Source organism: Culex pipiens, chromosome 3, assembly GCF_016801865.2.
Source record: "Culex pipiens pallens isolate TS chromosome 3, TS_CPP_V2, whole genome shotgun sequence".
Lineage (NCBI taxonomy): Eukaryota > Metazoa > Arthropoda > Insecta > Diptera > Culicidae > Culex > Culex pipiens.
In genome coordinates this window covers 39345169-39357886 of record NC_068939.1, presented here as the reverse complement: position 1 = coordinate 39357886, position 12718 = coordinate 39345169, and the positions used below count along the sequence as shown (strand labels likewise).

Genomic DNA, 12718 nt, shown 5'->3' with positions numbered 1-12718 from the left:
GAAGTGAGTAGATTTAGGTTGGTTGATTGGATTAATGAGTTGGTGGTGGTTCTATTGTGGGGCGGCTGATGACGAAAAGGAAATTTTGTATTTGTTCCCCCTCTCATTATAATGGAAATCAGTTGGGGTGTTCTGTCTGGAAATTTGAAATCCGCTGCAAAATGGAGCTTTTAGCTTGGGGGTGAATTTTAGGCTCACTGCAATAATAAAAAAAAATCGGGAAAGGCGAAATTTATCTCAACCGATTTATTAAAAGAATAATAAAAATTGATAACAAAATCCTTCTATAAAAAATCTTTTAAAGGTTTGAATATGGATGATTCTCTCTAGTTTTCTCTGTTTTTCTCACACATAAAAAACAAAAGAGTTGTTTGTTGTTGTTTTTTTTTATAAACTAAATTAACACAGTAAAATATATGTAAATTTTGGAAGGTTGAATATTAACTCTTTAATGATGTAATTTTACCTCAATTTCGACTGAAAAAGTGACATTACACCAGAAAAGTGGTAAAATTACTCATTTTTTTTCTGACATAAAAGATGTACTCATTTCCAGATGTTATATTACCATGATTTTTTTTGGAGGCAAGCTCGAGGATATATCATTAATACAGTCCAGACTCTATTATCCGACAGTAATTAACGCCATGATTCAAATTCCCGGACGCTTCGAAACCCGAACATCTTGTTTTATTAATTATTTGGATAAAAGTTCGCATTATGAATGTCAATACTGTGTTATTTGATGAATTCTAACATCACTTTCTTTTAAAATTTATTCTAACGCTGTCAATCAATACAATCATATAAAATAAAATAATAAGGCTACCAAAAGTGTGAAACATTTCACTGAAATATTTCATTGGCGTCCGATGCACCGGGAAGGCAAAGAAGAAATTCACAATTTTAATATAAAATATCGATTGTTTTGATGTTAACAGCTTATTTGAGACCTAAATAATGCCATTCACTAACATTTCCGTTTAAATTTGTGCGGTTCATAAGCAAAAGTGTACGGATTTCGAATCAGCTTTTATCAGTGTCCGGGATTCGAGGCACAACAAGTCATTTTAATTTTAAAATTCTGACGAAAAATGGTTGAAAAAGACATATTTTGCATGCATTTTCTTAAAACTGACTATTTATACTAAATCCTGATGTTATTTCTACACAGAAAAAAATCATGGTAATATTACATCTGGGAAGGGGTACATCTTTTATGTCAGCAAAAAGGTGTAATTTTACGTCTGGAAATATCCAATTTTACCGCTTTTCTGGTGTAATGCCACTTTTTCAGTTTAAAATGAGGTAAAATTACATCATAAAAGAGGTAATATTCAACCTTCCAAAAAAACAGCTTCCAAATTTACATTATTTTTTACTGTGTACATTTCCAGCTTGATAGGGTAGAGTAGTCATCAATGAGACACGGGGAACAATGATAAAATGGCTCTCACAAGTCGTAGTTTCAACCAATCAGGCTCATATTTGGGGGAAAGGTGTATCTACTGGATACACGTCTGCCATAATAGTGGCTTTGGTTATGGACGCTCCCTTACAAAGTTATTCATAAATGTTTGATTCTGGGGTGTAAAAGTAAATTTTGGACAAAAAATACTTTTTCGCTCGTAGGCTGCCATTTACACCAAAACTAATATTTCTTCAAATTTCTTTCGACGTTCCATAGGGATTGAGTTGGGCTACAATGTCCTTTCATTAGTTTTGGCCAAAATTAAGAATATACCCAGAATCCAGGGCTGTCTCATTGTTCCCCACTCATTTCAGCCCATGGGTAACAATGAGACACTTCGATTTTTCTTCATTAAACTTTTCAAAATCTATGGAAATCTTCCAAAACATGAATTGAAAGTGATTTTTGGCATATTTCTAGAGTTTTTACCTCATTTAACCAAAAATACAAAGTTATTTGGTGTAAATATATGGATTTAACAAAATTTAAATACTTTTTAGTATAACTTTTGTTAATTAAACTTTTATGTTGGTAAAATTGCTCTAAAATGTTCAAGGCAAGTAACCTGTAATGGAACAATACAAAAACATGATGTTTTACAAGAAAAGTATTGATTTTCATACAGTGTCTCATTGTTCCCCAGCTGTCTCATTGTTCCTGCCAAGTGCGTCTACAATGAGACAGTTGAATAACTCTGGCTGTAGATGTCGGATCGATCTCATATTTTGGTCCATGTTAGAACACATTAAAAGAAAGAAAATGTAACAAAAAGCTCATTAAAACATGCTGATGAAAAAAATTGAAAAATCGTTGAAAGTTGAAAACCAAAAGTGTCTCATTGATGACTACCCTACCCTACATGATTTTATGACAGCTATAACAAAAACGATAGGCTACTAAGTGTCCGAATTTCGAATCATGACGTTATAATCATCACCGCAATTTTTTCCGCTATCTTGATAATTTTAAATCACTTTAGAGTACACATTTAAAAAAAATCATGGTAATGCTACATCTGGGAATGAGTACATCTTTTACGTCAGAAAAACATTGTAATTTTATCTCTAAAAATATGTAAATTTATCACGTTTTCGTTGTAATGCCACATTTTCAGTCTAATTTGATGTGATATAACATCATTAAAGAGTTAATATTAAACCTTCCAATTAACACCCTCCCAATTTACACATTTTTTTGCAGCGTAGAGTTGGGTTCAGATTCGATCTCGTTAATCAGAAATAGGATAACGAAAGATTTTTATTTCGTGATTCGAATTTAGAAGTGAAATTTTTACAAGTCTTACGGAGATTCGAGTCAAAGTATTATTTAACAAATTTACCAAATAAATTTAACATTTTCAAGTGAGGAATTCAAAGATTTGATACACAGAAAAAAATAATGTAAATTTGGAAGCTGTAATTTTGGAAGGTTGAATATTACCTCTTTTATGATGAAATTTTACCTCAATTTAGACTGAAAAAGAGACATTACACCAGAAAAGTGGTAAAATTACACATTTCCAGAGGTAAAATTACACTTTTTTCTGACATAAAAGATGTACCCCTTCCCAGATGTAATATTACCATGATTTTTTTTTCTGTGTATGATATTTTTGATGACAATAGTTTATAATCTAAATGAGTTTTGGATTTCCTTAATTCTTTTCTTCTAAGGACAATAGAATCATAATTATGAAAAAAAATGTTGTTTCATTTGTTTAGATATGGGTTATGTATTTTGAAAGCAAAAAATATAAAAAGGGCAGAGAGAAGTTTATTATTAAAGGTTTTAAAAGTTAAAAAACAAACAAAATAAATTTACAAAAAGCAATGAAAGTTATTGAAAAACAAGAGAAGCCTGGTAAGAAAAACATATGTTGCTCAAAATGATATCATTAAAACCGAAAAAATATCAGAAAAATAATGTAGAGAATGAGAACAATAAAATCATCGAAAAATGTATTCAAAATTTCACGTCGTTTGATTTCAAATAACAGAAAAATAAATTTTGTTAAAAAAAATCTCTGCATTTTGTGAAAATATTACAATTTTATACTCAAAACACTTATTTTGTGAATTTTTTTTATTAAATTTCGCAACGTTTGATACCCATATTCTATTTTATGAAAATTTTAGTATGTAACCCTTTACTGCCCAATTTTTTCCCTTATTTAGGAGGTTATTTTGAGCAACTTTGGCTCAACGAAAATTTTAAAATCATTTGTTTAATTTTTTTATATTAATTTTTAGTTTTTCTATGTAATTCTTCTTTGTTATAATTTGTATTATTGGCCTATTCTACAATATTTTTTTTCATAATATTTTGCCTATTTGCTGATTTTCATTTTTTGCAGTCAATTTTAGTTTTTTTTAAAGTGTTTTTCATATTTTTTATACAAACTTAAGTAATGATCTTTTGATTCGCAGCAAAGTGTGTCAAAACAACAAAATAAAAATTATTGCATAATAAATGACATAAAAAGTTAAAGATAGTCAAAAATTGCCAAAGAAAAATATTTTTTTCTTGAAACATTGACAAACGTCAGATTAAACAGTTAAAAACCAAAAAACCCATGATTTTCAGAAAAAAAAATCAAGAGTTCTTGCTTCCAATGCTTTTTAAAGGTGAGAAATTCTCTCAGATTTCGGTCATTCGTTTTTTTTTTGTATTTTTTAATCCGACTGAAACTTTTTTGGTGCTTTCGGTATGCCCAAAGAAGCCATTTTGCATCATTAGTTTGTCCATATAATTTTCCATACAAATTTGGCAGCTGGCCATACAAAAATGATGTATGAAAATTAATAATATTAATATTGAATATTTGGCCCTTTTGAAATATTTTTTTCGAAAAGATCGGAAAATTTCACAAATGTTTCATATTTTGACATTGAAAATTTGACCATTAGTTGCTGAGATATCGACATTAGAAAATGGTGTGTTGTTTGGGTGGGACCTTTGCATGGCAATATCTCAGCAACTAAGGGTCGTATCAACAAAATCCAAAAATGCAAAATATAGAGAATTTTCTCAGCTTTTCAAAAATATTTTTTTCAAAAGTGGGCAAACATGTGCACTGATTTAAAAAAATGAAAAACTGCGACTATTTAAGTTACCTAAAAATGGATTTAACTTAAAAACGGTGCACTTTATCAAAATTTTACTAAGGAACTTTTTGATTGCAAATTTGATTTTACATCGAAGAATGAAGTTGAAAAATTTTTGCGACCAATTTTTCGATTTTTTGAAAAAATCAGTATTTAAATTCAGATTTAAAAATTCATAACTCGCTCAAAGATTTTTTGCACAACCTGGAAATTTCTGAAAAAATGGTATTTGATGACCTCGAAAACATATCAAAAAAAAAAAAAAAGTAAAAATAGTGTTTTTTTTGCAAATCTAGTTTAAGTGACAAAAAGTTAAATAAAAAATCACCAAATTTTTTTTTACCGTGCAACATTTTTTTTCAGTGTAGTCCATATCCATACCTACAAAAAAGATTTTTTGCACAACCTGGAAATTTCTGAAAAGTTGGCATTTGATGTCATCGAAAACAAACTAATGATGCAAAATTGCTTTTTGGGCATACCGAAGGCACCAAAAAAGTTTCAGTCGGATTAAAAAATACAAAAATTAAAATTTAAGTAAAATACCGATTTCGTAGAGAATTGCTCAGGTTCAAAATTGTATGAAAAAAAAAAAATGCTTTTTGGCGAATTTTTAGACCGATGCCTGTCTTGTTGGGTTGGATTTTAGTTCACAATTTTGTGTCGTTTAATGCTCATATTTTTAATAATTTTTATTAGTGTATTTTGAAAATTACGATACAGTGGAAATTTTAGTACAAATTTCACACTGAATACTAGTAATTTTTGAAAATACGGTATTTTGTGAAAATTACTCAATACTTCACAGTTAAAACTCTGATATAGAGAATATGTATAAACAATTTTGAGACATTCGAATTAGAAAAATATGAAAATTTTAACGTTTTCAAAGGCTGTGACTGTTATGCATTCTGAATTTTAGAATAAAATTGGTCTGAAATATCCAATTTGAACAGTCTCACAAGTTTCCATAATAATATAAATAATTGGTTCTTTAATTCAAACAAAAAAACAACAAATTCAAAAATGAAATTCAATTATAGTTGGATCAGAACTCATCGCCACGTCCTCATCTCCTCCGTTTACTGAGACAACTCTCTCTCTAGCTCGCTCCTTCCAAATAACTTAATTTTCAAAATTGATTGACCGAGACACGTCATCCCTCGTCACCACCAAAAGACAAAACGTTCTTCCGCGATGCCGGCCCCGACAGTATCGGGGCATCATCTTCAGAAAATTTGTAACCCTTTCCTGGCTGTGGCTGATTTAGGCTTTAGCTTCAGACTTCGACTGGGTGGTCCCGCACCAATCAATTATCGACATTCTGAGGGCATTCTTTCTTCACTTTTTTCGTTTCCTAAAGTCACAACAAATGAGAAATAAAATGAAGAAGAAAATCCAATAAAATTCCCACTTAATTGGTTCAAATTGTTTACATGTTGCCGACGGCTGAAGCCGTCGTGTTCAAAATCATCTCACAAAAATGACGTAAATTAAAGGAGAAAACCACCTTCGTTAAGGTTGATGTTTTTGTCGGTTTTCTCTAAAATTGGTCGAAAAAGCATACCTTCTTTTTGTGGTGGTGAGGCCTCTATCACTTTCCTTCGGTAGTATATATATCGATTAATTGACCAAATTTGTGGCTGCCAGAGACGGAGACTATGCCCAAAATTGGATTATTTTATCGTGATTAATAGCTTCGGTCCATTAGAGCGTGATGATGAAGTCCACGAGCGCGCGCGTCCGCGTGAAAATCGTTGGAACCATCGCGTCATCATAATTTGAGGAATTAAGCCCACACGTGTGTAGGTACACGGAAAAGGGAAAAAGCTCATCGTCGAGGGCTGAGGGATTTAATGAAGCGACTTTTTTTTCGAGGTGAGGAAGCTTTGTGCGATGCATAAGTCGTGCACGAAGGGAAATTTGTGAAATTTATTTGAAATGTAAAAAAAATAAAAATGTACTTGTTTGGATTGGATTCGAACTAGAATTGATATTTGAATTGGATTTGACTTAAATTGAGATTTGAATTGAGATTAGGATTGGGATTTGAATTATGTTTGGGATTTGAACTGGATTAGATTTGAATTGGAATTGGGATTGTGATTGGGGTTGGGATTGAAATTTGAGATAAGGATTGGGATTTGAGATTAGGATTGAGATTTGGGATTAGGATTGGGATTGGGATTTGAATTGAATTCGATTTAATTAAGGATTTCAATTGAGATTGGGATATGGGATTTGCAATTCATCGATTTGAATTGGGATTGAGATTATGATTGGGGTGTGGATTGTGATTGGGATTGAGATTAGGATTGGAATTTGGGACTAGAATTGGGATTGAGATTTGAATTGAATTGGGATTAGGATCTGAGATTTCAAATGAATTCGATTTGGATTGGGATTGGGATTATGATTGAGATTAAAATTGGGCTTGGGATTAGGATCGGGATTTGGAATTAGGATTGGGATTGAGATTTGAATTGGATTTGATTTAAATTGGGATTTGAACAAGGGAATGATGGAAAGAGAAGAATCACGAGTCAGTATAAATAATTTCAAGATTGTTCAGGTGTTAACCGAAAACGCAATCAAAAATTAAAGTGAAAGAATAAGGCTTTTAACTGCTTATTAATTTGTCGGTGTACAAGACGCCGCACTATTTAATCATTTTCTGGCGTACATTCCATTTTGCAATCCAAAACCAGTCATTGAATTGGAAAAATAAAATTCTTTTTCAAATTTTATTTTCTTGATTTGTGTGCACCTACGTCGAAGACCAAGAGTGTTTACTTTTTGCTCTTTGGTTTGACAGTCTTGGTCTGACAGATTTGGTCTGACAGCTTTATCATGGATTTTGGTCTGGTCTAGGCGAGGGATAGGACGAGGGATTGAAATTTGTGATTTCAATTGAGGTTGAGATTTTGGATTTGGGATTTGGATTGCATTAAGATTAAAATGGAGATTAGGATTTGAATTAGATTAAATGTGTGGTGTATTCGATTTGAATTCAGATTGGTATTTGGGATTACAATTGGGATTTGAATATAATTCGATTTGAATTAAGTTTGGGATTTGAATAAGATTCGATTCGAATTGGGATTGAGATTGGAATTGAGATTAGAATTGAAATTAGGATTTCAATTGGATTGGGATTTGGGATTAGAATTGGGATTTGACTTTGGTTCTATATGAATTGGGTTTGGGATTTGGGAGTTGAACTGGATACGATTTGAATTGGGATTGGGATTAGGATTGGGCTTTGAATTGGGATTGTGATATGAAATGAGATTGGGATTTGGGATAAGTATTCGGATTTGAATTCGATTCGACTGAGATTGGGATGAGGATTGGGATCGATTGAGATTGATTTGAATTGTGATTGGAACTAGAATTAAGATTGTGATTTGAATTGAGATTTGGGATTTTAATTTTTATTCAAGTGCATTATAGATTTTAAGAAAATTTGCATGGATTTTTATTTATGTTTTTTTTTTACTGTGCCACCAGATTATCCGACTTCCCGTTTTGAGGGATTGAACATGTCCAGCTTCCCAATCGCATCCGACAAAAAACAAGACATCATCGATGTTTCACGCAAAGTCCCTCGACCCTCCCCCACTAAAAATCACATCAACCAAGAGCCATTCAATTCCCACGAGAGCTTTAAGGGACGACAACAATTCATCCATCACTGCTGCAGCAGCAGCTTTGGCCGACTTTTTGAACACTGGAGAGAGACTTACCTTCGGTACCAGGAAGAACTTGGACAGTTTGTTGACGGCCTTTTGACGCTTCTTCTCGACGAGCTCGTCCCAGCTGTGCGACCGCAGCACCAGCGACAACATAATCTGGCCCTGGCCGGGGGCACATTGCGTCTTTTCCTGGAATTTGGGAAGGAAGAAGGGGAAGAAGATTTAAATCGATGGGGATTAAGAAGCTGGGACTTTTCGGGTTGATTCAAGGTTGAAAGATTCGCTGCTCTGAAGTTGATGAATTTCTTAACTTTTTTTTAATAGATAAAAATAATAATAAGTGCATCGCGGTTGAAGTTGCAACTTATTGCTTGACCCCCTCAGAAACAATTCATGGTGGATTAGTGCTGATCGATTACCTTCCGTGGCCTAATCTTTGTCGTGTAGGGAGCTAAGCCTCTGTAAGCCTTCTTTATTGCTCTTTTCTCTTTCGGTAGGCCTTGGATTTGGGGTTGTTTGAAAGTTAAATGAATTTGAAATCAGTCTTTAAAATGAAAAATGAAAAAACCTAACATTTGAGAATTTCGATTGATGAGGGTTTTACATCTTTTTGCCTTCCTTACTAAAGAAAGGTATAGGTTTTACTTCAAGGCAGGACGTCATTTCCATCTTCGTAAATATGTCGATTCAGCATCAATTTTAATCGGAAAAATCGTCAAAAAATCACACTGCATCGATTTTTGACGCTCTATCGATTCACCTTGACAGAACTCGTCTATCTCCAACCCTCGAATTTTGAGAAAATAAATTTCGGTGAGGTCGAGTGATGTTCGTATGTGGTAAAATTTTGCAAAATTTTGTGTCGTGTCGTTCTCAGCTCCCATATATCCGATTTCGATTCTTCTAAATGCAGATGAAAGCTAGTGTGCTGAACCTGGGCGAGTTGCCGCGTAAATTTCGAAATATCCATCTGTTTTCGGATGCGGCCAGACTTTTCAACAAAATACACAGTTTTCAAATGAAAATATGGTAAATTTTTTTCATTTTCATATCTTTTATTTATCTCAAAAATTGCATTTTTCGAGCTCTACAACCTCCCAAATTTTCATCCAGATTCATAATATGGTTCTGGAGTTAGAGCCGTTTGATTAACCTACCATAAGAAAAAAAATCCCTAAAAAAGGTAAAAGCCCACCTGGTGACCTTCGCCAACATTTTTCATTTCTGATTTCATTCGAAATTTCTTTCCACATTTATAGTACAGACCATGAGTGAGCATCTGAAACAAATTCGACATCGATCGGCAATCCCGATCAATTTTTAGAACGATTTACTTTTTGCCTTTCTTACTAAAGAAAGGTATAGGTTTTACTTTAAGGCAGGACGTCATTTCCATCTTCGTAAATATGTCGATTCAGCATCAATTTTAATCGGAAAAATCGTCAAAAAATCACACTGCATCGATTTTTGACGCTTCGTCGCCAAGTCGACAAGTTGTCAAGTTGAGCTTCGAATACTGGCGCGAGAATGCTGGTGCATATATTTTGTGGCTCGACTTATACTCGTTTTGTATTAGCTTGTCTACCGATGTTTCCTTCAATATGTAAGATATCGCAGCTTTTCGGTTTCTTTTGCCCAGTCCGTTTTTGCATAACTGTCCAATGTTTATGCAAATACCTTTGTGACATAGGACATTCATCCGGCTACAATCAATTTGTTTCCCGTGCGCTCCTAAAATCGCCTAAATGTAGACTTCTTTTTTTCGTGATTTCGTAAGTTTATTTAACAGTTCATTGGATTCCAATAGGAGCTTTCTAAGCTTTTCATCGTTTATATCGATTTCAAAGTGTTCAATGCTGGCGACGCCAATGGCTTTCTTCCTAAGGTTCTCGCGATTGAGTGTGTAGTGGTGCGGTTGTTAAAAATAGCTATCTCTGACTCTGTCACTTTCGTAGAAGCTGAATGGCTAGCTTCCCTGCACCGTGCGGCACACGCGGTTCACTTGTACCTCGGTTTTGCTTGTCTTGGTGCGTTGGTACGATGAACCAAAATACCAACACAGTCACACAAAAGGGCTCGTACCGAAACTAGAAAACCAAAACCGCGGTGTGCGTTGTCACTGGCGCATAGGAAGCTTGCTATGATCGCGTTTGTCATAAACGCTTGTTTGATTAGAAACCTACAAACATATTGTACGATTAAAAATATTCTTTTGGTGAAAATTACGTTTTTTATTTCTTTTGGAATCATTCATAATACTCATAATATCATCATATTACATTGCTTTCATCATAAGACTTTCTTTTGTGCTGACGTTATAAATAAACAAAGTCGATGTTATTAATTGAAAGAAGTTCTACCATTGTTATATTCTTTAGTAAGAAAGGCTCTTTCTCACCCCAGGTGGGATTAAATCGGGTTTTGACATCAATGATCATTTTTTAACTGTGATAAACTTGAACATGAACTTTAAAAAATATGTTTGATGAGACAATGTGTTTACAGTTACACAAATATAAATAAAATCGGAAAAATTGTGTTATTTCTCTATAGAATTGATAAGGATTAATTTGAGAGTAATCTATAGATATTTTCGAATTTCTTTATATAACTGAATTGAAGGTAGACGCCTAGGGCAGGCTAGGTATGCAAAGAGTAAATTATTCAAATGGAAAAAAAAAATCCCAGATGTTTGGAGACCTATTCTCAGTTAGATATGAGTTTGCTATGAAACAAAAATGAAAATAATTTCGTTTGAATATATAGTTGCATAGAAAATCGAACAAAGCCTTCGGCACTCATTGTGTTTGTTTGCTTTGATTTGTTGATAACGCTTATCAAAATATCAATAATGTTTGTCAGTCCAAGTAACCACAAGCACTATATCATACAATCATAGTAACGTTAGAACAACACTGGTATAATTTACAGTACGGTTGCTATACAGTCCAGTGGGTGCTAGGGACTCCATCAACCACGTGCTTTTGGAGAGCGTGATTACTGAATGTTTATTTGGTTTGGCAATTTATCTTTAAACTTTGAGATTCACGTTTTTTACAAGGCAACAGATCATAAATAAGATGAATAATTTCAGCTGCAAGAATCCTTCATTCTAAATTAAGCAGTTTCTTTTCCTTGAAATAACACCTAAATGCTCATCCTTCAAGATCATCGCGCACAAGGCCACAACCAGAACATTCATCTATTCTTTATTAGAGAAGGCACATCACACACACACAAGGGGGTTTCTGCTCCAGGTAAACCCGGGTGACTGAGGCTCGGAATCCAAAATCGTTTGGGATGTGCTCTTCCCTAATCCGCAAACGAGACAGCGACGCCGAGAAGGGATCAACGCCAGGTGATCAATCATTCCAGCAAATATAACACACACCCAAGTGGGAAATTGTGAGGAAAGAAAAGGTCAAGCGCAAAGAAAAACATCGATTTACCACAAATCGAACTTTTTCGAAACCTTTTGTTTTGTTTCGATGACATCGATTTGAACTGCTCCGTTTCGCTTACCTTGGAGTAGATTGATTTGATGGGTTGTGCTTTACTAACTACGTCTAGTGGTTCCGCTAGCATTGGCTGGAAAAAAAGAAAGAACCATAAAAAGAGTCATTAGTGGAAAATCGAAGGTTATCGCAGAGGTGTCAATTTGTTGAAGGTGTACCGTTAATAAAAACAAAAAAATCAAACGTCTCATCTATCGGAACGTGATCCAGCTGGTATGATAATGTTGTTTTGATGGACGATAGAACAACAAAAATCGTGATTGGAAGAAGGAATACGGTAAAGATTGTCCCATCTTGCTTTGACGGTGGTGTTGGATGGAATAAATTTAAATATAAATTATTCCGGGTGGATCGGCGATAAACGATTTGGACAAGAATCTGGGTCGGATCACGGCATATTTGGTTACATAATTTGGTGGGGGCCACCAGGAATGGTGGGATCGAAGGGACATTTGTTGAGCCAACTGGTAGCTGGAAACAAATTGTTTGACAAAGGTTTGAAATTTCAGGATTTTATTTGCTATTGCTCGGTAGCGAGACCATCAAGTTCTTGAATCACAGATAATATACAGTTTTGATTTATAAAACTAAGAATCCTTGCAAAAAGGATTTTTTTTAAACATAATAAAGCCGTTGAAAAAAAGACTTTTGAATTGCCCCTAAAAATCAGGGGGCTTAAGAAAAAAAAATCTAAAACCTTCAAAATTTTAATGGAAAATAATAAATTTCGTCAATTCTTAGTGTAACAAATAATGTTCTGCAAAGTATTTAGTTCAAACATTTATCTTGAAAAGCTTGCAGAACACTTGAGGAAACTAAATAAAATCAAACACAGATTTTACATAACTGTGAGTTGACGCAAAAACAAGTAATAAGTTCCAAATTTAGCCCTTATACTTTGGTCTAAAAATTCAAACTCCCTTAATTATCTCA

At 33.7% G+C, this 12718-nt stretch overlaps 1 protein-coding gene across 6 annotated transcripts in view; it reads right to left on the bottom strand.

The window, feature by feature from the left end:
* LOC120427035 (dystroglycan 1) overlaps positions 1 to 12718 on the bottom strand; it is a 239642-nt gene that overhangs the window by 55758 nt on the left and 171166 nt on the right. For all 6 annotated transcript variants that reach the window (XM_052710793.1, XM_052710794.1, XM_052710792.1 and 3 more), the window contains 2 exons: positions 11793 to 11858; positions 8322 to 8459 (listed from right to left, as the gene is read on the bottom strand). In XM_052710793.1, coding sequence (XP_052566753.1) covers positions 8322 to 8459; positions 11793 to 11858 — 204 coding nt within the window. The remainder of the gene's footprint in view (positions 1 to 8321; positions 8460 to 11792; positions 11859 to 12718) is intronic.